Source organism: Peromyscus eremicus, chromosome 20 (genome assembly GCF_949786415.1).
Source record: "Peromyscus eremicus chromosome 20, PerEre_H2_v1, whole genome shotgun sequence".
NCBI lineage: Eukaryota > Metazoa > Chordata > Mammalia > Rodentia > Cricetidae > Peromyscus > Peromyscus eremicus.
Genome location: NC_081436.1, coordinates 26,308,901 through 26,336,089, shown reverse-complemented (window position 1 = coordinate 26,336,089; position 27,189 = coordinate 26,308,901). Strand labels below are relative to the sequence as shown.

At 52.3% G+C, this 27,189-nt stretch overlaps 2 protein-coding genes across 2 annotated transcripts; both read right to left on the bottom strand.

The window, feature by feature from the left end:
• Nucleotides 1-4,544: 4,544 nt before the first annotated feature.
• On the bottom strand, nt 4,545-8,612 carry Vps28 (VPS28 subunit of ESCRT-I). Its single transcript, XM_059247414.1, has 10 exons — nt 8,483-8,612; nt 7,606-7,674; nt 7,049-7,077; nt 6,903-6,940; nt 6,507-6,596; nt 5,818-5,923; nt 5,600-5,701; nt 5,047-5,100; nt 4,866-4,957; nt 4,545-4,783 (listed from the first exon to the last, which is right to left on the bottom strand). The coding sequence occupies exons 2-10, from the start codon at nt 7,640-7,642 to the stop codon at nt 4,666-4,668; spliced, it is 666 nt and encodes a 221-aa protein (XP_059103397.1). The 5' UTR covers nt 7,643-7,674; nt 8,483-8,612; the 3' UTR covers nt 4,545-4,665.
• A 160-nt stretch (nt 8,613-8,772) lies between these two features.
• Nucleotides 8,773-24,078, bottom strand: Tonsl (tonsoku like, DNA repair protein). The gene is made up of 26 exons (XM_059247263.1): nt 23,980-24,078; nt 23,799-23,894; nt 23,566-23,708; nt 22,924-23,107; nt 22,564-22,693; nt 22,112-22,283; nt 21,922-22,036; nt 21,097-21,242; nt 20,853-21,005; nt 20,462-20,587; nt 20,025-20,211; nt 18,565-18,632; nt 18,374-18,463; nt 17,659-17,731; nt 17,400-17,563; nt 17,200-17,323; nt 16,378-17,117; nt 16,209-16,285; nt 15,541-15,694; nt 15,378-15,456; nt 14,641-14,942; nt 14,226-14,397; nt 13,395-13,570; nt 12,977-13,050; nt 12,398-12,531; nt 8,773-8,972 (listed from the first exon to the last, which is right to left on the bottom strand). The coding sequence occupies exons 1-26, from the start codon at nt 24,002-24,004 to the stop codon at nt 8,791-8,793; spliced, it is 4,086 nt and encodes a 1,361-aa protein (XP_059103246.1). The 5' UTR covers nt 24,005-24,078; the 3' UTR covers nt 8,773-8,790.
• Between the last annotated feature and the right edge of the window lie 3,111 nt (nt 24,079-27,189).

Sequence of the window (27,189 nt, the reverse complement as noted above, 5' to 3'; positions counted from 1 at the left end):
TTGGTCCTAGCCAACATCTGGCCAGCCTTTGGGGTCAGGGGGAGGTTGAGGACCTGCTGTGAGCTCTAGGCCTAAGCACAGGAAGATTGGGGTAGGGCTGGGGTTCCCAGCTTTGGCCCTCCCTGATCAATCCCTTTAGCCTTTGACCCAAGAGCCTTATCTCTACCCAGGTGGCAGGCTGGAGGAGGAGTTGGATCACCAGGGAGCTGACAATCCCCAGGTCACAAGGCCTTCTGAAAGGGGTATTGGGCCCTCTTCTACCTAGGTTCATAGCACTCCAGACCCTAGCCCTCTGGGGTGTGGTTTGGGTGTGGAGCTGGCAGCCTAATGCCTAGAGGACTCTGTCCCCTAGTATTCTGGAGGGTAGGGCAGGGTGGGGGAAAGAGTCTGGCTGAGTATCCTGAGCCTAGGGGTCAACTGCTTTGGACCTGCTCCTAACACACACACACACACACACGTCAATGATTCTTAGGGCTAGGGTCCCTACAATGTAGCTTCTAATTGTGGTCCTTCGGAGGCACTATATTTGAGAACTGGGAGTGTCAGTGTGAAGACAATGAAGAGAACATTCCCACATGTAGCTCTGAAGATGCCATATACCCAAACTGGCTTTTCTGTTTCCACTGCTGGGCTGCTGGGGGCTGAGCCTGGATTGGTTTCCTTCCCCTGCAGATTGGCTGCCCACTGTTTAAGCACTCAGCTGTAGGGGACCCAAAACAGCTTGACCACACAGCTGCCATGACAGGCTTACTGGCAGGTACTACTCGGTCTCCAGGAAAAGCCTAAGCTGATCCCACCCAGGGAGGACCAGCATCTAAGCAGAAAGTACCCGACATCCCAAATATTCTAATCCTTAAATAAGATTAGATAAGATTGCCAGATGTTGACTGGGCAGTGGTGGTGCACGCCTTTAATCACAGCACTCAGGAGGCAGAGGCAGGTGGATCTCTGTGAGTTCGAGGTCAGCCTGGTCTACAGAGAGAGTTCCAGGACAGGCTCCAAAGCTGCACAGAGAAACCCTGTCTTGAAAAACAAAAAACAAAACAAACAAACAAAACAAAACAAAATGGCCAGATGTCCCTGAGCCTAGCACACATCCATTTCCCCTTTTTGCCAAGACACCTCTAGACAAATGTCAGCCCATCAGGGTCCTGAACCCTGGAAATTCCCTCACCTCAACCTCTACTATGATTAAAAAAAAAAAAAAAAAACCCACTCTGCCCAAGCTCAGGGCTGCTGTGGGATGTTCTGTATGGCAAATGTGTTGCTAATTAGTCAATAAATAAAACACTGATTGGCCATTGGCTAGGCAGGAAGTGTAGGCGGGACAAGGAGGAGAATAAAGCTGGGAAGTGGAAGGCTGAGTCAGGGAGACACTGCCAGCTGCCACGATGAGAAACAGCATGTGAAGATGCCGGTAAGCCACGAGCCATGTGGCAAGGTATAGATTTATAGAAATGGATTAATTTAAGCTGTAAGAACAGTTAGCAAGAAGCCTGCCATGGCCATACAGTTTGTAATCAATATAAGTCTCTGTGTTTCTTTGGTCGGGTCTGAGCAGCTGTGGGACTGGCAGGTGAGAGAGATTTGTCCTGACTGTGGGCCAGGCAGGAAAACTCTAGCTACACAGGGCTCTCTGCTCTCACTGCTGCATCAGATAGACAGAGAGTCCAAGCTCGAGTTTGAAATAAAGGCTCTTTGCTTTTGCATATGGATTTGGTGTCTCCATGGTGGCCTTTGAGGGGTCCCTGTGATCTGGGCATAACATCAACCTCTATCTTTTTTCATGTAGGCTTGGCAGTCCAGGCTTCCCTAGATTTCTCCTTCAAAGGGGGGACCTGCCCGAGTCCTGGAAGGCCAGCACAGCCATGTACCTGTGTCACTGTCCCTGTCTCGTTTCCAGCACGCTCACTGCCATTGCCACTATTATATAAAAAAGTATAAGACCAATGTCTGGAGTAGGTGAGGTGGCTCACGGGGTAAAGGCACTTGCCACCAAGCCTGATGAACTGAGTTCTACCCTTAGAATTCACATGATTAAAGGAGAAATCCAACTCCTGAAAGTTGTCCCCTCACCTCTATTGTATGCCATAGCAATTGCTCCCGCAGGCAAATAAATAGCAAATGGGAGCCTTACTACAGATTGGGAAGATGAAATTGTAGAGATGACCATAGCGTGGATGGGCTTAATGCCACTAATTGTGATCAAAATGATTATAATGGCAACTTCTATATTTTATCACAGTAAAAATTAAAATAGAGCAAAACAATTCTACTTGGTTATCAATTCCTTGTGATTATTGCCAGCCTTAATTCAGCAGCTACATATAATATACAAAGAAGTGAAAACCAGGCTTCATGGCATACATCCCTAATCCCAGCACTGGGGAGGCAGAGGCAGGCGGATCTCTTTGAGTTAGAGGCCAGCCTGGTCTACACAAGTTCCAGGCCAGCCAGAGCTACATAGTGAGATCCTGTCTCAGAAAACAATGAAAGTCGCCTGCATTTAATCCCAGCACTGGGGAGGCAGAGGCAGGCGGATCTGAGTTCCAGGACAGCCAGCCCTACACAGAGAAACCCTGTTTTGGAAAAAAACAAAAACAGAAAACAACAAAAGTGAAGGGGTTGGAGCAGGCCTGATCTGAGCTTGGTGGCATATACCTGTTATTCCAGCACCAGGAATCCAGAAGGCAGGAAGGAAACCAGGAAGGCAGAATCAGAATTGTATTTGAGGCCATTGTGGGCTACATAGGGAGACCATTTCTTTCTTTCTTTTTCTTTCTTTCTTTCTTTCTTTCTTTCTTTCTTTCTTTCTTTCTTTCTTTTCTTTTAAATTTATTTATTTTTATTTTATGTGCATTGGTGTTTTGCCATGAGTGTTGGGTCCCCTGGAACTGGAGTTACAGATAGTTGTGAGCTGCCAGGTAGGTGCTGGGAATTGAACTCGGGTCCTCTGGAAGAGCAGCCAGAGCTCTTAATTACACTGAGCCATCTCTCCAGCTCTGTGAAACCATTTCAAACAAAACAAAACAGAAAGACAAAGTTGGGCTGGAGAGATGGCTCAGCAGTTAAAAGAACTGACTCGTGTTCCAGAGGACCTGGGTTCTGAGCACCAACATAGTAGCTTATAACTAGTTCCAGGGGATCCAAAGCTTTCTCTGGCCTCCATGACATCAGTCATGCATGTGGGGCATAGACACATATGCAGGCAAAATACTCATATTCATAACATTAAAAACAAAAAACAAAACACCCAAAAAAACCAAGAGCTGTGAATGTAGCTCAGTGGTAAAGCATTGCCTAGCAACATGCACAGGCCTTGGGTTTAATCCTTAGCACCAAAAACACCATTTGCCTAGCCACTGAAGGCAGGTGCTTCAATTAAACCCTGCCATAAGGTTGGTATTGGTGGCAAACACCAGCAATCTCAGAATTGAGGAGGTTGAGGCAGGGGTATAATCTTAAGTTCAAAGACAGTCATAGCTACATTATAGCAAAACCATGTCTCACAAAAACCAAAGGCCAGGTGTGGTGGTACACGCTTTTAATCCTGGCACTCAGGAGGCAGAGCAAAGGCAGGAGGATCTCTGTGAGTTGGAAGCCAGTCTGGTCTATACAGCAAGTTCCAGGTCAGCCAGAGCTACATAGTGAAATCCTGTCTCAGAAAACAGGAGTAGCGGGGCGGTGGCGGTGGTGGTGGTACACGCCTTTAATCCCAGCACTCGAGAGGCAGTGGATCTCTGAGTTCAAGGGGAGCCTGGTCTACAGAGTGGGTTCCAGGATAGCCAGGGCTACATAGAGAAACCTTGTCTCAAAAAACTAAAACAAAAAACAAAAACAAAAGCCAGGCAGTGGTGGCGCACGCCTTTAATCAGCACTCAGGAGGCAGAGGCAGGTGGATCTCTGTGAGTTCGAGGCCAGCCTGGTCTACAGAGCGAGATCCAGGACAGGCATCAAAACTACACAGAGAAACCCTGTCTCGGAAAAAACAAAAACAAAAAACAGAAAAACAAACAAACAAAACAAAAACAAAAACAAACAAAAACCAACCACCCCAAAGTGAATGGGCTCCTTATTTCTGACAACACAGATGCCACCACAGTGAACTTTGGAGGACTACATGTCACATGGCAGGGTCACAGTGCCTAACTCAGCACAGTACAGCAGAGGGGACCTGCCTGTGGTCTGGACTGGATTTATGGAGCCTGCAAACTGCCTAGAGCTCTCAGGTGGAAGGCCGTGATGGCAGGCAAGGAGGCAGCCACCAAGGCTGCCAGATTCCAGTCACATCTGGCCCAGTGGAGGGTCTATGCACGTCCCACTCCAGGAGCTGTGAGGACTCACCTTGCCGCTGTAATTGACCAGCTAGCATCTCCTATGGAGGCAACTCTGTGTGGGGGCTGAACAACAGGGCCACAACACTTTGTTGGTTTAGGGGCAATGGCTTCAGGGGTTCTGTAACCCTCGGGGGCAGGGCTCTGTTCCAAGGTCAGGAGGGTAGATAGAAAAAAACAGGACAGGCTCAACATAACTACCCACGGCAGGAAGGTCAGACAGATCTTTATTGGGGGTAACTTTCGACAATATAGACATCTAGGACAGGCGTAGATACTGGGGGGCTGGGGCGGTACATCTCCATGAGTCTCACTCCTGCCTCGCTCAGGCTCAGGCATGTAGGAAGCGGTTGAAGGCATTGTAAGCTGACTCCAGATCGAAGAGCATCTGGCGAACCTGGGAGTCATCCAGCTCATCAGAGGCCGACATGCCACTCAGGGTCTGCAGCCTAGGGGCACAGGCACAAGTGTATATGAGCAGTAGGACTATAACGCCACCCGAGGCTCCCCCTGCTCGGGAAAGCCACTCACCATTGGCTGACTGTTTGGCGGCCCTCAAAGTCTGCAGGCAGGTGGCTCATTCGGTGCATGGTCTCCATTAGCTCCCGGAGGTCTGGTTGAATCTACAGATACAGGTGCCGAGCTGAGACCCGATCTACCTTGCTTCTGTTCCCCTCCACCCAGGCCCAGGCTCCCTGCCCAACTCCTGCACCTCGTCCATGGCGCGGATCTCCAGACGCAGCTTGTCCATGATTGTAATGAAGAGCTGGAGGGGTGGGGGGGGGGAGCACATGCATTAGTCATCTCCTAGTCAGTTGGGGTGCAGAGACCCTTTGCAGCTTACAGGCCTGTCACAAGGGCCGGGTTCCCATCCATTTTCCTCCCCACACCCTGTACTCAGGGCTCCTTTCTGTCTGAGAGCTACACTTGAAGACCTGCCTAGATTGACCTTTGGGGTCCACAGATATTGGGGGGGTCACAACTGTAAGAGCAATGTGGGAATCTAATGTACAGTTCTACACAGCCCTTCAATCCATGGCTCTGCCAGAGTAGATCCTGTGTTATGTTTCCCTCCACAGAACGGAACTCAGTCAGGTGGGGCTCAGGCTCCACGGATGCTTCTCCCCTCACTCACAGCTGAGGTGATCCCTCCCAGGTTACTGCTTAGCTCCAGAAACTCCACGAATACACACTCATGACTGACCCAGGCTGGTAGTCCCTTCCCCCTAATTCCACAGGGCCCTCCCAGGAGCTGCGGGACACACCGAAACTACGTCTGCAATGCATCGGTTGAGGTTGCCCTTGTCATCCTTGATAGTGATGGGTCGGTCCTCCTTGATCCGCTCCATGGCAAGTGGGCAGTCCAGCTAAGGAGAACAGACATGGGTTTGGGGCATCATCAGGCCTCCAGGAGGCCAGGGTATCATCCCCACGTTCCACCACACCTTTCCTGCAGGATGGAGGGAAGGTTTGGCTCACTCACTCTGAACTTCCGGCAAAACTCGTCAATGGAGCTGATCTCTGAGCCTTGAACCTGTCGAAAGGCAGCTTTGTACTGGACCAGGAGCCTGGAGCATGCTGCAGTGTACCTAGGGAGAGGAGCAGTTGCTGCTGGAGACTGAGACCAGTCTAGCTTGGCTCATTGTGCTCTCCCTCAGCAAGTCTCAATGCAGCAGCTTTCATGGTAGGCTAGGGGGGTCAAAGGTCTCCTGATGGGTCTGTACATGAAGAGAGCTCTGGCCAAGAGCAGGGAGGTATGCCCTATTACAGGGAATCTGTGTGGGCTGACCGGGAACTCAGCACAAGAGCCCAGATGTCTACTCTGTTCGCCCTAGACCACAGACCTCCCTTACCACCGGGCAGCTCCTGGTCCAGTCAACTGGCTTGTTATCTCTGAACAAAGCACCAGCATCCGTGTTGGCTACCCAGACTGGACAGTGATACTTTAGACTATGCTGTCCCCAGGCTGCAGCTCACCTTCTGAGGTCAGAACCATACAGAGTGTCCCTGGCTGATACGGCCCTGAAGCTGGTAACTACCAGGAGCACCCTTATAGCTTGAGCTCCAGACCTACATTTGTGCTGCCTACTGAACCCACAAGCTTCACAGAAGGGAGACACATGCTTCTGAGGATTGGTGGCCACCGACAGCTGAGGCCACAGGCTTGCTCACTCATTCGGGGTGACGCAGTCCTTGATGTACGCTTTCTCCAGGGCCTGCATGGTCTTCACCACTGCAAACAGCTCTGCCATGTTGTCATACCTACGACAAAGGCATCCATCAGGCCACAGCTCCGAGGCAGGGACGCCTAGGCATCTGGAACCTAGGGCAGCCAATTGCTGCTCTGCAGCCATGGCACAATTCAGCCCACCTCTCACTCCATCCCTGGTAGATAATCCTCAGGCACTATCTCCCTAGCCCGACCTCATTTCCTCCCCAACCATTGGTGTGGTGGCGGGTTTGGGAGGAGACCGTTGGGCCTGCCACGGAGGCTCAATTGGGCGTGTGTGTGTGTGTGTGTGTGTGTGTGTGTGTGTGTGCTGGTGGCAGCTCAGCTATTTGACTTACTTCTCCCGTTCCCGAGCATTCTTGTACAACTTTACTTCCTGTTGGAAAAGTGGGCAAGTCAGTCAGCATCAATAGGTGGTTAGAGAACCAGTGACAGCCACGTGGTCTTCGCAGGGGCCATGGCCAGTTAAGTGTCTGCTACTCACCTCGTACAGCTCCGGCTTGTTCCCAGGGGCTGCAACAAAAAGAGCAGGCAGGAGCTGACAGGTGGTCCCAAGATGGCCCCGGGGTGGTCCCATTTTAGCTACGTCCCTGAGAATGTCTCCCATGTCATGTCCCAAAGAGCTGAGTCAGAGGAAGCTACAGAATAGAGGCTCTAGCTTCTCCTCCTACCAGCATTGCCTCCAAGAGGCTGCAAACTGAATGCTGGGGTTAACTCTCCACCCACAACAAGGTGATCATACTTTGTCGACAGAACCACGATACGGTACAAATATAAGTCTGTCACACACTTCATAACCTAGGGTTGGAGACCCAGAGATGCTCAGGATGCCAGAGGTTCTGGCCACATTGAAGTCCATTATCTTTATTAAGCAGGGTACAGCTAGGCCCTCCGAATTCCACCATAAATGGCTCTGGCACTAGTCACTCCCCAAGGCCTATGAATATGAGATGGAGGTGGCAGCGTGGTTCTTTCCCAACAGCCCCTGCAGCAGGGAAAGCCTGGGCCCCTCCATTTCCTTCCAGCTTAGGCTACACTCACCTCCAATGCCAGGAGTAGCTGGGATCCCGTGAAACATCCTTCAGGCCCTGGCAGCTACAGCACAGAGACCTGGGAAGCAAAGCCAACACTAACTCAAAGCAAAGCCAACACCTCAAGAACTGGGCTTTGTGGGGTCAGAGCCTTGTGAATAGCTTTCCTGCTCCCTATAGAAACAACACAGGATGCTATAGGACTGTCATGGGGAAGCCAGGCTTGGAGGATAAAAACTGAGAGAGAAGGTGCCAGGGGAGTCCTGCCTAGAAGCTTGGTTAAGGTAGGGAAGAGCAGCTGATAGAAGAATTGGGGTAGCATCTTGAGCTTGGAGGAAGGGTCCAGCGTTGCAACACCTTTCAATGGAAATGATCTTGGAGTGTCTAGGGCTCTGGGAATGGGAGTAGAGGACAGTTTTACTCTAATTCTGTGGGAGCTACTGGAGGAATGAATAAAGGCAAGCTTGTTGGTTGATGCAGTCTAGAAATGGTGGAAGCAGGGCCCAGGGAAGGAAGGTCCTGTCTAACAAGGAAGTTGATGTCAGTGGCTTAGCCAGCTAAAAACCCGCCTCAGGATTTGAAATGGGGTGAAAAGAAAACAAAGCTCAATGAAGGCAGGCAAACTGAGATGGGGTGGCCTGATGAGGAGCCTGAGCTACTGAGGTCGCAGGAGCTAGGAACAGCCAGCGGAGTCCCCGAAGAAAGGTGGATACCCTCACAGCCAGGGAAACCTGAGCTATGAGCCACTAATGCCACCTGACAGCGCCCACCGCCTACTGAGACACGGACCGCGCGGCAGGGGCCGCTGAGCCCAAAAGGAGACGGGATCGGGACATTGAGCCCAAAGGATGCCTTTGCTGCGGGACCTGGCCATAGCCACTGCGTACCTGGGGCGTTTGGAGTCCCGGAGATGGCGACAGCAGCTCGGCGCTCGCTTTTTCCGCCTGCGCCTCCCGGGAAGCCTGATCGGCAGCTCGGCGCTCACTCCTGCCACTTAAGCCTACGCACAGAGCCCGACCAATCAGTGGGTCGGCGCTCGTCCTCTCTGCCTGAGCCTGCGCTCTGAGGCAGCAGCGGCTGTCAAGGCTCTAAGTCTCACATCGTCCACCCCTTTCCCAGACAGCCACACGAAGGGGACAGCAGCTTAATTTATTAAGGTTTTTTTTTTGGGGGGGCAGAAACGACAAGACCAGGGTCAGAGGCATTTAAAGAAGAGCTTGGGACCTTGGTCCAGTGAGCACGCGCCGGCCGGCAGTCTCTGACACACGGCGTCTCGGTCCCTCGCGCTCAGGTGTCTGCTGCACAACTGCAACTCTTGCAGCTGCACGAAGATCTTGTCCCAGAGGTCGGAGTTCAGGGGCCCCCGGATGCAGCAGCCTGTGGGGCAGGGGGGCAGGGAGAGGTAGGTTTAACTTGCAGGCAGGCTTTTCCGCCTCACACACAGGAGGCAGGGTGCTCATCATCTACCGCAGAGCCTACATTTTTGCTTGGCCCGACAGAAAATGTACTCAACAGGGCTTTGAACATCTGTACATTCTGGGCCCGAGGCTCGCTGGAGGGCTACTGAATGCCAGGACTTGATCATTAGCCCAGAGATCTCAGTAGGCTTTAGGATATCAGGGAGCGGTCTGAAAGGGCACAAGTGCCAGAAATACCGGTGTGCAGGAAGCAGGGGGTAAGGCACAGGACGACCACAGGGGCTCCCCTGTGCTCAGGTTTTCTCAAATTTCAGCTGAGCAAGGCAATGCCTGGCCAGTCTACCAGCTATACCTGTAAGGGGGAGATTGCCTTGGTGTAGCAAAACAAGCTCCCCTACCAGTAGGCAGGGTTTGAGTAATCCCTCCTGCCAGGAAGGAGGAAAGAGTGAGCTCTTTAGTGGAGCTTGTACCACCCTGGATTCCATTCATCTTCCTACCGACAAGAATGAGGAAATAACTCTTGCTGTAAATGACAATGGTTTGCTACTCTCCTGACCCAGAAAACCCTACATAATCATGCAAATCAAGAGGTTCAAAATCGCCAGGCGGTGGTGGCACACGCCTTTAATCCCAGCACTCGGGAGGCAGAGACAGGCGGATCTCTGTGAGTTCGAGGCCAGCCTGGGCTACCAAGTGAGTTCCAGGAAAAGGCGCAAAGCTACACAGAGAAACCCTGTCTCAAAAAACCAAAAAACAAAAACAAAAACCAAAAAACAAAAAAAGAGGTTCAAAATCTTCCTGTTCATTTTAAGAACACCTGTGAAACTGCCTAGGCCTTCAAGAGTATGCACGCACATCTGAAAAGCCACCAAGTATCTGGAAGATGGCACTTTAAAAAAGCAATGTGGCGGGGGGGTGGGGGTGGGTGGGGGGGTGGGGGGTGGGGTGGCGGCACAGGATTTTAATCCCAGCATTCGGGAGGCAGAGGCAGGCAGATCTCTGTGAGTTCCAGGCCAGCCTGGTCTACAGAATGAGATCCAGGACAGCCAGGGCCACACAGAGAAACACTGTCTCGAACCTCCCCCCCCCCCCACTCCAAAAACAAGCAATGTGTGTGCTGTCCCAGAGGTCTAATGGTGGAGTCGGAAGATGTTTGCCTGGGCAAACAGCGGTGTTGGACACAGGGTCATAGTCTCAGTGAACTTTAGATGTAGATTCTCTAGTCACAAAGCAGCTAAGATGCATTGCACTGTGGATCTTAGAGAGTTCATGGTGGATTAATCCATACATGAGCTCCCATGGCCTCAATGACATGATCCTCACTGAAAAGGAACAAACTGTTCCTAGCCAGGAGGCTGCACAGACAAAAAGATAACACAGAAAAAGACAAAGGAAAATCTATGACACAAGAGTAAATTCAGCATAAAGTAAATGCGAATGGGGGACTGGAGAGAGAACTCAATGGTTAAGAGTACTGGCTGCTTTTTTTTTTTTTTTTTTTTTCCCTTGAGACAGGGCTTCTCTGTGTAGCTTTGGCACCTTTCCTACAACTCTGTAGCCCAGGCTGGCCTCGAACTCAGAGATCCGCCTGGCTCTGCCTCCCGAGTGCTGGGATTAAAGGTGTGTGCCACCACCACCGCCTGGAGAGTGCTTGCTACCTTTTCAGAGGGTCTCCGTTGGGTTTCCTGGCGCCCCATGGTCAATTTGCATTCATCAGTAACTCCAGTTCCAGGGTTACCAGACGCGCACATGGTGCACGTGCATACATACAGGCAAAACACTCATACAAATACAAGAAAAATAAGCAAATCTTTTTCTTATTTGTTTTGAAACAGGGTGTCTATGCAGCCCTAGCTGTCAGCTAGTCTAAATTCTGGAATTAGGGCTGGAGAGATGGCTCAGAGGTTAAGAGCACCGACTGCTCTTCCAGAGGTCCTGAGTTCAATTCCCAGCACCCACATAGTGGCTCACAACCATCTCTAATGAGATCTGGTGCCCTCTTCTGGCCTGCAGGCATACATGCAGACAGAACACTGTATACATAATAAATAAATAAATCTTTTTTTAAAAATGCAAACAAAGGCTGGAGAGATGGCTCAGGGGTTAAGAGCACTGGCTGCTCTTCCAGAGGTCCTAAGTTCAATTCTCAGCATCCACATGATGGCTCACAACCATCTATAATGAGATCTGGTGCCTTCTTCTGGTGTACAGGCATACTATATACATGGTAAATAAATCTTAAAAAAAAAATGCAAACAAAAGTTTTAAAAAGGAATGAAGAAATAAACCTATGGAAAAGGCCCTTAATGCTTTTTTTTTTGTAATTTATATAACTTTATTTTATGTGCATTGGTGTGAAGGTGTCAGATCCTTAGGAACTGGAGTTATAGATAGTTGTTAGCTGCCATGTAGGTGCTGGGAATTGAACCCAGGTCCTCTGGAAGAACAGCCAGTGTTCTTAACCATTGAGCCATCTCTCCAGCCCCGGTCCTTAATGCTTTTTGTTGTTGTTGTTGTTTTGTTTTTCCAAGACAGGGTTTCTCTGTGCAACAGCCCTGGCTGTCCTGGAACTTGGTTTGTAGACCAGGCTGTCCTCGAACTCACAGAGATCCACCTGCCTCTGCCTCCTGAGTGCTGGGATTAAAGGAGTACGCCACAACTACTTTTATTTTCATTAATTTTTTTTTTTTTTTTTTTTTAGCCAGGCAGTGGCGAAGCATGCCTTTAATCCCCAGCACTCGACAGGCAGAGGCAGGCAAATCTCTGAGTTTGAGGCCAGTCTGGTCTAAAGAGTGAGTTCCAGTATAGCTAGGGCTTCACAAGAGAAACCCTGTCTGGAAAAATCAAAACAAACAAACAAACAAACAAACAAATGAAGTTTGTTTGTATGTATACTGGTGTTTTATCTGCATGTACATCTGTGTACCATGTGAACTCAGTGTGCCTGCAGAGGCCAGAAGGCAGCTTCAGGTCCCCTGGAACTGGAGTTACAGAGATTGTGAGCTGCCATGTGGGTCTGAGAACGGGGGTCCTCTGGAAGAGCAGTCCTTCACTGCTGACCATCTCTCCAGAGTCTCTTTTTTTTTTTGAGACAGGGCTTCAGTATGTAGCTCAGGACACGTTTGAAGGAGTCTGCCTTAGCTTCCCTAGTGCTGGGTTACAGGTATGAGCCATACCTGGTTCCTTCCTGCCGTACTCTGAGCAACAGGACGGAGGCAGTCTCACCTTGCCCCCGTTACACCACAAGCTGCCTTTCGCCACGACAGCCTCACAGAGCCTGGCTGGTGGCAGTGACCGACCGCCTCTTCCTCTGGCAGGTCCCTGGGAAGTAAGTCCTGCGTTAGGTGAGGCATGGCAGGAGCCGCCGTGGCTTCCAGCTCTTACCTGACAAGCCAAGGAAGCTGAGGCCCTGGGGCCGCTCTTGGAGGGCAGATAAGAGGTCCTCCAGACTGGCACAGCTGACCTCAGGGTTGGCAGACAAGTCCAGAGAGGCAAGTGAGGGGCAGCACGGGAGACACCTGGAATACCATGGGAAGTGAAGGGATGAGCTTCCGGGAAAACCGGAGTTTTATTACCAGGGAAGGCTGACCCAGACAAACCCACAGGTCTGCGAGCCAGGGACCACGCCTAGCAGAATCTGCTGCAGCTTGGTGCAGGTACGACCTCTACAGTACCTGTGTGGGGCAAGACTGCAATGACCAGCTCTGGACAACTCCTGACCCTGCCCTGAAGGGCAGCTGAGGCTCTAGGAGCATGATGGGAGGAGGGGGAAGGGGCATTTTTACCAAGGAAAACAAAGGGTAGACCAGAGAGAAAAGTTCTCGAACGACAGAGACTTAGGAGAGTTAATATGCCTGCCAGAGCCATGCCTGGAGACACTACCTGACCCATCTCCCCCGGCCCTGGGTTGTTCACATCAGGCTCCCTCACAGGACTGTCAGTGGCTGAGGGATGGTCTGTTACCTGCTCAGTTCTCTCACAGCCTTGTCACTCAGGCAGTTTGCAGACAGGGTTAGGTGGGTCAGAGCACAGCCTTCCTGGACATAAGCACAGAGCAAAAGGCCATGCCTAGTGGGCACCTATCTGCCTTCCTCCTGGCAGAGACCCACACCCAAGAAGACTGTTTGGAGATGGAAAGGAAACACCTCTCTTCTAGGCTATGGGTTATAGATGCTTTGTAAAGATCACAGGGGCCTGGTGTGTCTTGTCTAAAAGAACAACAGCCTGCTCCCGGGAGTCTATGGGTGTTTCCTCCCAACCCACTAGCCCTTTCCTCAGACTGTGCACCACTGCATGGTTTGAGCTGTAGGGCCTGGGGTTTTTGGCCTACAATGAACAGAACGTTGTGTTCTGGTGTGGCAGTCCCCTCCGTACCTCATACCTTGGTCAAGTATTTGACAACAGGCTCCACAAGACTCAAGTCGCTCTTGCTGGCTGCCACGGAGCTAAGCTCCAGGCGCAGGAGGGCACGGGCCGGTAAGCTCTGCAGCACCCTGGCCAGGGCTGGAGCACCGAGCGTATTGTAAGACAAGGACAAGGTCTTCAGGTGTTCAGCGTCTGTACAGTGTAAGAACTTTCGTCAAGCCATGCAGCTACCCACTGCCCTTTCCCTACCCTAGAGTTCTGACCCCAGAAGCCTCGTGAACCCTGTTAAAGAAACTGTTACCCCTGATTTTTGTGTGGGGAGATTAAGAAGCAAAGGCTTGTGTCCAGTCTCCTGAACTCAGTTTCCCCCATTTCCCATGTCTGGCTGCTGGGGATGAGGCTCTGGGCCAGGACATCTGTGAACGGAGGTCAGGACAGTGCTCTGACCACGGCCACCTAAGCCCACGCCCCACCTTCTTTTGGGTGGCCCCAGTTCCCAGCCCTCTGTACTGGGGCAATGTCACTGAATCAGGGGGCCCATGAGGAAATTGCCTCAGGAAAGTAGAAAGCTTAAGGCACAGGTGTAAAGGGACTTTGAGGGCAGACATGGCCTCTCTGAGACTCTATGTGTGGTGTGTGGGGACTGGGATGAATCCCTAGAACGGCCAAAGCTGGTTAAGAACCAATTTCTGCTGGAGCCCCAGCTAAACCCACATGTATACCTGGGTGCCAACAGGAACTGGGCCTTCCCTCAGAAGCCAGGTCCTTGTATCCTGGGGCCCCTCTGCTCAAGGTCCTAATGCTCTCAACACTGGGCTCAGGGAACACACTTTACTGGTCATCTTACCTTGGAAGGCGCTACCCAGAGCAGCCTGGTGGCTCTGGAAGAAGCTGGGGCTGAAGCCACAGGCTTGTAGGCGCAGGGTGCTGAGCATGGGGCAGGCCCGCAGAAGGGAGGCCAGGGCCTGGCCACAGCCATCTCCTAGTGGATTCATGCTTAAGTCCAGTTCCTCCAAGTTCTATAGAAGATATGGGTTGGGCACCGAGTACCCAGATACCCATGGGCCCACCTCCTCACAAAGAGTCTGGTATCTATATAGGTCCCATTCAAGGGCTCTCTCTCTCTCTCTCTCTCTCTCTCTCTCTCTCTCTCTCTCTCTCTCTCTCTCTCTCTCTCCCAGCCGCACCATATCACCTATGAGTGGCTCAATGGGAATACGAATGCCTTGCAGTTGATGGCCCACTGTGCCCTGGGTCTTTACCTGCAAAGCAGCTTGGCCCGAGGAGCCTTCAACAAGCTGGCGCAGACCTTCCTGGCCCAAGTGATTGGAAGAGAGATCAAGGAGGACCAGGTTAGGCATGGTGCCCAGGGTAGCCAGCAGCTCAGGAGCACACGCATCGCCTAGTCGGTTCCCAGCAAGGCGCAGCTCCCGGAGCGCTGTGTGTAACTTGAGGGCCCGCAGCAGGGGCGTGAGCCGGGCTTGGCACAAGGCCAGGGAACAGGCACTAAAGGAAGGGCTTGAACTCTGGTGCTCCATGGCCTGCAGCACTTGCTGGTGCTCCCCTGAGAAGAGAGACACAGGGTCGCCAGGGTCAGAGCTTGGACCTGCCCTCGAACCCTGCAGGCAAAGCCAGTGGCCCCGGAGGCAATACTGAGGACTGAGCCCATTCCTACACGCCTCGGATTTAGTGCAAGGAGCTTGCACATAAATCTGGGGGGCTCTGATCTCCCTCGGCCATACTCACACCTTCCAGTCTTGGAAACAAGCTTCCTGGTGACCTCCAGCCCCTCCCTAGGCTTTACCTGTGACTTAGGTTGCTTCGGGAATTCTCATTCCAAGAGCCCATGATCTTAGAACTGTCTGCTCCTACCCGTCACCCACATGTGCAGAGTGTAACAGGTATAATGCTCGGAGGAGAGTTGGGTTTCTCCGGACATGGGTGTGTGCAGGGTAGATGGAGACTACCTGCCCAGCTCCTCTTGCCGGGGCTAGCTCACCTTGCCCCAGGCTCTGGCAGGCTCTGCGGTAGCGGTCAGTTAGCGGGGGAAGGTCCCATGAAGTCACTTCAGCCAACACCTAGGATGTATATCTGGTGAGCAGCCCTGAAGCACCCAGCAACAGGGGAAGCCTGTGCCCACGGCCCTGGCCCTGCTGCCCCACCTCATCATTACTCTGCAGCACATCGGGGATGGGGTCCTGTGGAGCCAATAGTGCTCCATCCTTCCGTAGGGTGAGCCTTGGAAGTAGCCCACAGGTTTGGTAGTAGCGCTGGGCAGCTTGCTCTGCTAGCCAAGCCACAGAGTGGACATCACTGCTGTAGAGAAGAATAACATGCTGAGCTCAGATGCCCTGGGGTCCTACTATGGTGCCTAGGATCTCCAGTTCATTCACCTGGCACTTCCATCCCTCCTCCGGATAACTAGCCTCTTATCTGGGCAGCCCAGCAGACTACCTGCTCTTCTGGCCATTTCTTTTTTTTGTTTTTGGTTTTTCGAGACAGGGTTTCTCTGTGTAGCTTTGTGCCTTTCCTGGATCTCTCTCTATAGACCAGGCTGGCCTCGAACTCACAAAGATCCGCCTGCCTCTGCCTCCCGAGAGCTGGGATTAAAGGCGTGCGCCACCACTGCCCGGCCTCTTCTGGCCATTTCTAAGGCCCACAGAACCTTCCTAGGCTGTGCTGAGGATCCCCGGGGCCAAATCAGGAGTCTCTCTCACACATCCCATCCTGATACACACACAAGGGTGCTGTGTACCCTACTGCCGATAGCTCAGGCAGAGCTGCATGACAGATAGAAGAGTCCGGGAATAGGAGAGGGCAGATGCCTTACCTGTGTGGGACAGGGATGAGGAAAAGGTTATCCTGAATTTGAACTCGAACCCGGATGGGAGGAGGCTGGACCAGAAGCTAGCAGGTAAGGACAGAGGGAGGGGATGGTCAGAGAACAGTTTTCTACCCCGACCTGTCTCAAGCTGGAAAGACAATGCTTATGCACCCACCAAAGGTTGGCCTGCTGCGCAATTTTCCCTGTTGGGTCCCGAGGTCCTAGGCATGCTGAGGTTCTCTGGAGACTCTGCAGCCAAGCTGCCCTCTCCCGCTTTAGTCCGTGTACCCCAACCATCAAGACACGTCAGGCGACTCTGCTTGCCACGATTCCGGCGTCGGACAGGGCATCGCTCATAGTCTGACCCTGAGGTACTGGGCCTGTTGCTATGGGTCAGAGGTGTATCTAACTCCAGCCATTCCCCAGCCAGGTATTCCTCCTCGGGAATGAGCGCTGCCTTGGGGCCAGGGACTTCATCCGAGCCCCGAGGCAGGCTAGGTACCAATCGACGGCTCTGGGCACTACCCACTCCTCGCATGGCTGCTTGGTAGGCAGCCCGGCAAGCACTTGATGTGGCTGCCTCTCTACTTTTGGACGACAGGTCAGCTGTCTGGGCTTCGTCCTGCTGTGCTCTGGTAGAATGTCTCAGTCTTTTGTGAGATGGCCTGCAGGGACCCATGCTGTCCTCATCCTCTGAGCTGCTACTGCTACTGGTCGGCCTGTGCCTATTCCTTCGAGGTCTGGACACAGCAGACACGGCTTCCTCCAGAAAGACCTCAGCAGGGCCTGGAGAGGCCTCTGGAGGTCTAGGGGTACCCCGGGAGGGTTCTGGACAGGGGCTTGAGCGGGGAGAGGTCTCGGGGTCAAAGAGATGGTTACTGGGAATGGTCTGGAGTACAGGGGAGCCATGGAGGGCTGAAGAAGAAAGAAAAGATCATGAAACAGGACCCCACCTCTAGGGCTAGAGACAAGGAGAGACAGAGGAGGCCCTGCTTACCTTGGCCTGAGGAGGCCATCTGGAGCCTCCTCTCCATGGACGCTGCCTTCTGTCTTGTCTCAAGGTCAAGGTCCCTGAAGTACAGCTTCACCCACTGCTGCAGTGTCTCCAGTGGGCTGAGGCCCTATGCGGCACTCAGTTGAGCAAGGTAACAAGACTCCATTATAGTCCCTGCTCTCCTTGCCCATGCCCTGGCTCACCTTCCTGGTACGGAGAGTTACAGATGCCCCTCGCTCAATGAGTAGTTCAGCTACCTCAAAGTGGCCACAGTTGAGGGCATCATGCAGCGGGGTGATGCCATCACACCCCTGGCCACCTGGGTCATCCACTGCTGCTCCGTGGTCCAGAAGGAAGCGGACGATCTCTGGGGGCAAGAACATGTGGACTCAGTTCCCAGTACCATTCCCACTTACCTCCGGACTCACATATCCACCACATGCTTGGCCTGACCCTGCTTACCAAGATGCCCATAGTTGCATGCTTCATGTAGAGGTGTCCAGCCGCAGTAGTCTCGGGGATTCAGAGGATGGCCCTAGGATCAAGGAAAGATGGGTCCTGGCCCTGGTCCCAGCAGAAATGGCTTCATGGTTGGGACCTCTCCCAGAACCCTGAGTGGGCCTCAAAGGTCTACTCCTTGGTATAACTCTCTCTTTCCCTCTTTAGGTATTACAAAGGAAAAAGGGGAGGATGCACCTGCCCCTCCCAGTGCCTCGCTGGCCTCACTATCGTAGTAGACTCCTAGGCCATGTGCCATCCTGTGCCTTGGTACAGATAATGCCTGACTACAGGGCTTGGGACAGGAGGGAGGATGCCAGAGGTCTCAGTCTGTCAGCCATTCCTGTCCTGGCTTGGCCAGCCCATTCACGCACAACAGGGATGCTATACAGGTACTTGGCATCTTGTCTCCTTTTTTTTTTTTTTGGTTTTTTGAGACAGGGTTTCTCTGTGCAGTTTTGCGCCTTTCCTGTATCTCGCTCTGTAGACTAGGCTGGCCTCGAACTCACAAAGATCCGCCTGCCTCTGCCTCCCGAGCGCTGGGATTAAAGGCGTGCGCCACCACCGCCCAGCTGCATCTTGTCTCTTTTAAAACCAAGCAATAAAGGAGATTTTGCTTGGGCCCACAGCTCCCTGAGGAAGCCAGGGCTCAGTGGTCTCTCTTGTGACTTTGACCCACCTGCCTCACAAGGTCCTGGACGCGGCGCAGTTGGCCTTCAATGCAGGCTCGGTGCAGCAGGGTCTCTCCCATGTCATTGCGCCGGTTCCACTGTAAGAGCAGTTGCCCGGACATGGGGAGAAGTGTGAGGGGCGGGAGTGCTGCTGGGTACAGTGCTGCCAGACAACACGGAGGGTAGGGCATGTCCTCACCTTGTTTACCTTCCGCCGGCCCAGGCAGCCCTGAAGCTCCTCATCTTCCTCCCTGTCAGCATCATCCTCTAGAAGAGTAAGTCCACCGACCCTTAGCCTAGAGCATACTATCTCCCCTGACCTCTAGGGCAGAGAGAGCAGCCAGAAGCTGGAAGGTAGAACTCTGGGGTCTATGAGCTCTGAAGCTAAGTAAAGCAAAGCGGACTCCCAGCCCAGCCCAACTCCACCAACAGCCCACTCATGTATTATTTGTTTGTTTATTGATTTTATGGTTTTTCGAGACAGTGTTACCCTGTGTAGCCCTGGCTGTCCTCGAACTCACAGAGATCCACCTGCCTCTGCCTCCCGAGTGCTAGGATTAAAGGTGTGCGCCACCACTGCCCAGTCCACTTCTATCTCACTATTCCACTACACACAGGGACTGAAGAAAGGGCGTTACCGTTCTGCCCCATCATCAGAGGAACTGTTCACTCATCTCCTGTCTATTATGTGCGGGTCTGAAACCAGACCTGCCCTGCAGATGAGTCTCCACTATAGACTTTCTCTCTGAGGAAGCACCCTTGTCAGGGTAAGTCCCTTGCTTCGGCCTGCTGCCTTGTACGTTACTGGCCTCTTTCTAGTGATTCTTGCCAGATGCACCTCACTAAGCATCCCTTCTGGCATCCTCTGGCCCTTGCTATAACTCTTTTCTTCTCTGCTCTCTCTTGTGGCTGTGGCTACCAGCTGAACGACACTCCCTAAAGTTGAAGTAATTGGTCTCTCTTCTCGCTCATAACACCTATATATCAATACTCAACCTGACTCATCCTCTTTAAGACATGGCCCAAATACCCAGGTACTGAGGCGCTAGCCCTGTAAGTTCACACCTGAAGTCAGGCTTTCCTAGAAATCAAATCCACAAACCACCCGGCTGGAAGTCAGCCCTCAGCTCCATGGCCTCCTTCCTGCTTTGTCCCATATAGCCAAGACACTCTCATTCCCAGCACTGTACCACCAGACCCCTCAACACACAGGCCTTGAGTTCCAGGAACAGGATGAAGCAGCTGGATCATTGCCAACACTGCTGGAAAGTCTCATGTGAGGGGCATAGCACGGGGCCCCAAGCACGGTCTACCACCCATAAGGCCATCCGTGACACACCATCTCACTGCCCCTGGACACGGGCTTCTACTGGGACCATCTTCCTAGGCTTTGACCCCAAACAGCTTTTCCTGTCTGATGCCCACTCTGCCTCTGAGCAGTAATTTCCTCAGAGCGCTTCTGACTACTATGTCCCATGTTCCACAGAAGCTGCCAGCCTCCTCCATTCACTCCCGCAGATGAACTGATTGCCCTCCCTAACTTCGGCAGGCTCCATGGAGACACAGCTCCAGTACACACCAGTCCATCCCAGCCATCATCTCAGAGCAGAGCCATCAGAAAAGGCAAGTGTAGCACACGGGGCAGCATTTGGCCCTCACCGCTCTCTGAAAGCTCCAGTTCACTGGTCTCCAGGGCCTCACTGGCTTCTTCCTCTTCTTCCTCCTCCTCTTCCTCTTCTTCTGGGCCTTCTGCCATACTCAATTCCTGCAGTTTAATTTCGGTGCCAGGGGCTTCTTGGGGCTGCAACTTTAGTTGCACGGTATAAAGGTGCTGTAAGATCTGCCTCTGAGGAGCAGAGATGTCCAGTTCAGGAACAAGCAGGACCACAGAGAGCAATGAATGCAAGGAAAGACAGGCTTGAGGCAGGAGGATTCTAAGTTCAAGGCCAGCTTGAGCATCTTAGTGAGACCGTCTCAAAATGAAAATACAAAAAGAGTGGGGATATATACAGGTCACAAGCAAGGTCTTAGGTTCAAAAGAGAAAAAAGGCTAGACTTATTTTGGGATCCAAAGGTGGTGGGATGGGCTCTTATACCTGCAGCTGGAACCGCTGGGCCCGCTGGGCACAGCTAAAAGCCTTCTGGAAGCATGGTGCTAGCAGTTCATACGTGTCCCCAGCTTCCTCACGTGACAGTGCAATATTGAACCAAGTCTTAGCTTCCTGGAGCAGAGAAAGAAAGGCAAGGTTGGTGGCTGCCTAGCACACCCAGCTGGCCAGCCATAAGCTGGCTTCCCTCAGCTGGTCACACGAAACTGGAAGATGTGCTCTGTTTCCTGTCCTAGCTCCAACTGACAGCCCATGACAGTCCTCGGAAGGAACAGCCTTTCCAGGGGAAGCATCCACTCACACCCACCCACCGCTGGAGAAATGGTGGGCTCAGAAATACAGGACCACAGAAATACACCCAGGGACAAGGGCATGTCACCTCCAGGGCATTGCCCTTGCGAAGCCTCAGCTCCTCTTCATAGTGGTGCACGGCCCTGCGGTGATCCTTCATGTCTCCCAGTGTGGTGGCCAGGGATACATGGATGACAGCCAGCTCGACATCTGGCCTGCTCAGCAGCTCAGCAAAGTGCAGCTGGGGAGGTCGGCAGTCACAGTAAGGCTCAGGACCACTTTATACACCGCTGGCACTTTCCTCCCATCCCACGACGGGGCGTGGCGCTCACCTGCTTCTGGTAAGCCTCTAATGCCTTTGGAAAGTCACCCGCCTTGGAGAAAAGGTCCCCCAGTTGTTCACAGATAGCCATGGCACGTTGAGGATCACTGCCCTCGGCCTCTTCCAGCTGCTGCTGCAGCTGGATCACGGCCAATACTGATGGAAAAAGTCTTGTGTGAGGGGGCAACACAGCACAGGGCCCCAACCACAGCCTACCACCCAACAGCCATATTCCCTTAGGCGGGGAGCCTGGGAGCCTGGGGAAAGTGCCTCCATGTGACTATTGGTAAAAGGGGGAGTAGGGGGAACGGACTGACCACTTGGGACTTTTGAAGGTTAGAAGAGCCGGTATGCTTAACTGGCCATCACTGCCAGTTTCTGGGCTACAGCATGCCATCTATGTGCCCATTCGCTAATGTTGCTTTGTGACAAAGCCACAGTCAGTTCCCCCGCACACCTTCTCGTGCCCTAGACACGCTGTACAGTAGGCTTGGACAAAAGCAAGGGTCTTCGCCGGGCGGTGGTGGCGCACGCCTTTAATCCCAGCACTCGGGAGGCAGAGCCAGGCGGGATCTCTGTGAGTTCGAGGCCAGCCTGGACTACCAAGTGAGTCCCAGGAAAGGCGCAAAGCTACACAGAGAAACCCTGTCTCGAAAAACCAAAAAAAAAAAAAAAAAACAAGGGTCTTCAATTGGCACAAGTCTACCCTTGCTGTCAGAGGCCCATGTTCAAGTTGTCACTTCCCCAAGAACATAAGCTTGGGTCTCTCCTGCTGGGAGAACAGCGCCCTTTCCCCACCCCTGGGGCTCAGTTCCAGGCCTCCATGCAGCCTCACCATACTTGAGACTCTGACAGACAGCCGCTCTCTGGACAGGCTTCTGGGAGCCCAACCTATAGGCCTTCTTCAGGGATCGTTTGGCAGCCAGGAAGTCCCCCAGATCTTGGAGAACCTGGGAAGAGAAAAAAAGTGAGACCCCTAGACTCCCCCAGGCCCGGGCCGAAGCAGGGGAAAACAGGAGAGATACCTGAGACACCACCATGCAGCATTCACTTTCCATGAACCTCATCTTCATAGCACGCGCACACTCCCGGGCTCCCTCCAGGCAGCGCATGGCCTGAGAATGCTGCCCTCCGCGCCAGTGGATGGCACCCAGGTTGTATCGGGCCCGGAACAGATCTTCATAGAGATGGTTCTGCCTGTGGAGGATGGGGTGACAGGAGCTCAGAGTGGGCCGTGTCCACCAGCTTTGGAACAGTGGACTCTGACATACCTATGATGCTACTGATGCTCAGCTAGGTATGGCTACTAACACCACCTAGGCCACAGCCTGACTATGCTGCGGTTTCAGGTCTAAACCTGCTTCCCTCAGCCTGCGGCATAGATGTGAACGGAAAAGGAACAACTTAGACAAGCTGTCCTCCTGGAAGGATCCCAGGGGACCACCTGTTCTCTCTTGGGATGGGGATGGTGCCTCACTCAGCGAGGAAGATGCTCTTCTTGAAGTAGTCATTGCACAAGGCTGTCTGCTGCAGACTCTCAAAGGTGAGGCCCAGGTTGAGATAGAGCCGAGTCCTCATCTCGCTCAGTTCTCGCTGGGTCAGCATCCCTGGAAGAGAACAGCTCTAGAAACTCAGCTGCCTCCTCTGGAGAGGGGTTTTTTCAGGTACTCCTGTTCTTTATCCCAACTTGTATTGAGGGAACCAATAGTCTGCCGCAGACAGTATACACAGAAATAAACAGGTGCCTGATGAGTTCAAGTTGGTAATCAACACAGACCTTGGGAAGGGAGGGCCCAGAAAGCAGGATATGGGAAGAGTCCGGGGAAAGGGCACCTACCCTCTAGTTTCTCATCCACAATAGCTAAGCTCTTCTCAAAGGCAGCCTGGGCCTGCAGTAAGGCATCTCTTGACTGGCAGTGATCATACACATCTAGATGGGTGCGGCCAATGGTGGCCCAGGCTCTCTGCAGCTCGGTGTGGTTGGAAAGGGAGCCAGCCAGATCCAGGTAGAGATGCTGGTGCTAGGGTGGGAAAGAGGAGCTTTTGAAACGATCCCGCTTCTAGCAAACCCAGAAGTCTGACCCCAGGGGAAGCTACCCTTGTACAAGAGAACCTTCTGTTTCCCAGATTTCGACAGAGTTGGCTATACACATGTCGTAGTATCTTTTCTGTGCCAAGGGCTGTCTATGGTGACAGCTGCTCTGCCGTGCCTGTAGCCAGCCAGGGCTGTCAGGCCAGACCACTAAGGGCTGCCTGAAGTGTTGCTCCCAACAGCAGTGGGTCCTGAGTCTCTCTCTTTCCACAGAGCAAAAGCCACAGTTCCTTAGTAGTTCCGGTTGTCACATTCATGCCCCCAATCCCCTACCAAGAGCCAGGCATAAGGGTGTGGCTGACTGCCATGTCAGCTATTGTGGGATTCTTATTTGCATACTGACCCTCTCTCTACAACAGGAAGAGCCCAGAAGGGCAGGCCCTGTACCTTCAGAGCCGCAGAGTAATTCTCCATCTCAGCCAGCCGTTCTCCGATCTTGCGGTGGGCCACTGCGCAGCCTAGGGTGTCCTGGACGCTCTCTAGCAGATGTAGCTCTTGCTGGTGCTCCTCCAAAGCTTCCGTGAAGCGGCCTGCCGGAAGAGGGGAATGGAGTGCTCAAGGTGCGACATCACCCAACCCGTCCCCAGCCGCCAGTCCGCCCTCTCACCGCTCGGGCTCACCGTGGCCAGCCAGCAGCTCCCCCAGCTGGTGGCAGTAGACCGCCTCCTCGCGCAGCTGCCCATTCCTCTGGGCCCTGGCTTTGGCCTTGCTCAGCTCTGCCGGGAGGAAGGGAGGATCAGGGCTGACCCGGGAACCGATCCGCACCCTGCACTCTCGACACGCACGCCCAAAAATACTCACGGCGAAGCTCCTGCTCCAGAGTCATAGTTAGCCAGCCACTACCGCCGGGAAAATCTAGACTTCCCGCGCTTCACGGGGACCACGCCCATTTACCTCGCCCCACCCCCAACGCGCAGGCCCCACCCAGTCTTCTGAACGTACGTCTAACTCCGCCCCTTCGGTGGCAGACGTGCAGCAGCGCTTGATGGAACCGGTAGTTCTACCCGAGGCCTCCTGGGAGCTGTAGTCCGACCGGCTCAAGCAAGGTGCAACCAGAGAGCGGAATTTGTGTAGGGTTTTCCTGGGCGGTGTCCTTATTTAGAGACCCCTTCGGGTGGGTTCCCAGGACTACAGCCAACCTGTGAACGGCATGACCTGCTGTCCTGGAGTCTACCTGCCTTTTTTTTTTTTTTTTTAAAATAATTTATTTAACTTATTTGCCGGGCGGTGGTGGCGCACGCCTTTAATCCCAGCACTCGAGAGGCAGAGCCAGGCGGATCTCTGTGAGTTCGAGGCCAGCCTGGGCTACCAAGTGAGTTCCAGGAAAGGCACAAAGCTATATAGAGAAACCCTGTCTCGAAAAACCAAAAAAAAAAAAAAAAAAAAAAAAGAAAGTAAATAATTTATTTAACTTATTTATTTATTTTTAGTTTTTCGAGACAGGGTTTCTCTGTGTAGCATTGCTCCTTTCCTGGAACTCACTTGGTAGTCCAGGCTGCCTCGAACTCACAGAGATCCACCTGGCTCTGCCTCCCGAGTGCTGGGATTAAAGGCGTGCGCCACCACCGCCCGGCCCTTAATTTATTTATTTTGTGTGCATTGGGTGTGAAGGTGTTAGATTCCCCCAGAACTGGAACTGGAGTTACAGACAGTTGTGAGCTGCCATGCGGGTGCTGGGAATTGAACCCGGGTTCTCTGCAACAGCAGTCGGTGCTCTTAACCGCTGGTGCTGGGAATTGAACCCGGGTTCTCTGCAAGAGCAGTCGGTGCTCTTAACCGCTGAGCCATCTCTCCAGCCCCCTCCCTCCCTCCCCTCTCTCTCTCTCTCTCTCTCTCTCTCTCTCTCTCTCTCTCTCTCTCTCTCTCTCTCTCTCTCTCTCTCTCTCTCTCTCTCTCTCTCTCTCTCTCTCTCTGATTTATTAGCTGGAGCTGGGCAGTGCTGCCTATAATCCCAGCATTCAGGAGGCATAAGCAGGTGGATCTCTGACTTTGAGGCCAACCTGGTCTATGGAGCGAATTCCAGGACAGCCAGGGCTACACAGGGAAACCTCGTCTTGAAAAAAACAAAAAGAGATTTATTTTCTGTATGTGTTTTACTTACATGTATGATGTGCACTTCCAAGCATGCTGGGTACCAGCAGAAGCCTGAAGAGGGCATCTGATCCCTTGGGACAGGAGTTACAGTGGCTTACAAGTCACCGTGTGGGTGCTGGGAACCGAACCTCTGCAAGAGAAGTACATGCTCTTAAACTAACTAGCCAGCTTTCCAACCTGCCTTTTTAAAACAGTTGTTCTGTAATGCTACTCCCACTTTCTCTAGAAATTAAAGAATACACCACCTATTTATATTTGTAAAAAAAAAAAATTTAAGGACAGATGCTTACTATGTAGTCCTGGCTGGATTCCGAGATCCTCCTGCCTCTGCCTCCTGCATCCTGGGATCAAAGGCCTGTGCCACCACACCTAGCTTGTAAGTTTTACCTTTAAATTTTTTAATTATTACTTTATCTGTATGGATATTTTGCCTGTATGTATGTCTGTGCACCATGTGTACCTAGTGCCCACTGAGGCCAAAAGAAGGCATCACCTAGAACAGGTGGTACAGGGGGCTGGAGAAGATGGCTCAGCACTGGCTGCTCTTCCAGAGGACCCAGGTTCAATTTCCAGCACTCACATGGCAGTTCAAAACTGTAACTCCAATTCCAGGGGATTAGACACCCTCATACAGACATACATGCAAGTAAAACACCAATGCACATAAAATAAAAAAATTAAAAATAAAATAGAAAAGTCGGGGGGGGGGGCTGGAGTGATGGCTCAGCAGTTAAGAACACTGGCTGTTCTCCCAGAGGACCCAGGTTTAATTTCCCAGCACTCACATGGCAGCTCACAACTGTCTGTATTTTTCTTCTTCTTTTTTTTTTTTTTTTTCAAAGATTTACTTATTATGTATACAGTGTTCTGCCTGCATCCCAGAAGAGGGCACCAGACCTCATTACAGATGGTTGGGAGCCATCATGTGGTTGCTGGGAATTGAACTCAGGACCTCTGGAAGACTCTGGAAGAACAGCCAGTGCTCTTAACCACTGAGCCATCTCTCCAGCACCAGCTGTCTGTATTTGTTACTCCAGTTCCAGGGGACTGGACACCTTGACACAGACATACATGCAAGCAAAACACTGATGCACAGAGTAAAAACAAAATAAATCATTGAAAAACAAAATCCAACTAGTGGTGGTGCACACCTTTAATCCCAGCACCCAGGAGGCAGAGGCAGGCGGATCTCTTAAGTTCCAGGCCAGGTCTACAGAGTGAGTTCCAGGTAGCTAGGGCTGCACAGAGAAACCCTGTGTTGGAAAACAAAAACAAACAAAAAACAAAAAAAAAAGCAAGGCAATACAAATAAATAAATAGTTGGGCATGAGGACTTACTGGAGCTGTCAGATGCCCTGGGGAACAGCCGCTTGTAAAGGACACAGAAGGTCTCTGGATGTAAGAAGGAGAGTGTGCTTTCGGAACTAAACAGAACAAAGTTTCTTTTATGTGGGTATCGGTATTCCCAGAAGATGCAGTAAAGACACTTGAAAACTGCACAGGTTTGTACCGAAAGGCAAGTGAGTTACAGTCTTGGCTGGAGAACTGAAACTAATACAGAGTCCTCACCTGCAAAGGGCCTGGAACTGTCCTTGGAATTCTGTGATTTGGGGCATTCTCTTCCCCATTACCTTGAAGACCAAACACTTGCATGACTTGGAGCTGTCACCCCTGGCTGTGAAGCAAGCTCACACTCAGCATCTATTGGCTGTGTACTGAGGGTCCCGGTGGAAACAATGCAGGACCCCACAAAGCCAGAGAAGTGGGACTTAGAGGAGTCTTTCTCTTTTTGAGTCAGGGTCTCTCCCCGCACCCCCACCCCCTTGGGTTTTTTTTTTTTTTTTTTTTTTTTTTTTGGTTTTTTCGAGACAGGATTTCTCTGTGTAGCTTTCCTGGAACTCACTCTGTAGACCAGGC

What these genes read in the sequence shown, in the direction of transcription:
- Vps28 (XM_059247414.1), bottom strand. Translation starts at nt 7,642, where the DNA reads ATGTTTCACGGGATCCCAGCTACTCCTGGCATTGGAG. An exon ending in AATGCTCGGGAACGGGAGAA is followed by an intron (nt 6,597 to 6,902) that starts GTAAGTCAAATA and finishes CCTTTGTCGTAG; the next exon opens with GTATGACAACATGGCAGAGC. An exon ending in AGATCCGCGCCATGGACGAG is followed by an intron (nt 4,958 to 5,046) that starts GTGCAGGAGTTG and finishes CTGTATCTGTAG; the next exon opens with ATTCAACCAGACCTCCGGGA.
- Tonsl (XM_059247263.1), bottom strand. Translation starts at nt 24,004, where the DNA reads ATGACTCTGGAGCAGGAGCTTCGCC. An exon ending in ATTACTCTGCGGCTCTGAAG is followed by an intron (nt 23,108 to 23,565) that starts GTACAGGGCCTG and finishes TTCCCACCCTAG; the next exon opens with CACCAGCATCTCTACCTGGA. An exon ending in CTCATCCCTGTCCCACACAG is followed by an intron (nt 15,695 to 16,208) that starts GTAAGGCATCTG and finishes TCTTCTCTACAG; the next exon opens with CAGTGATGTCCACTCTGTGG.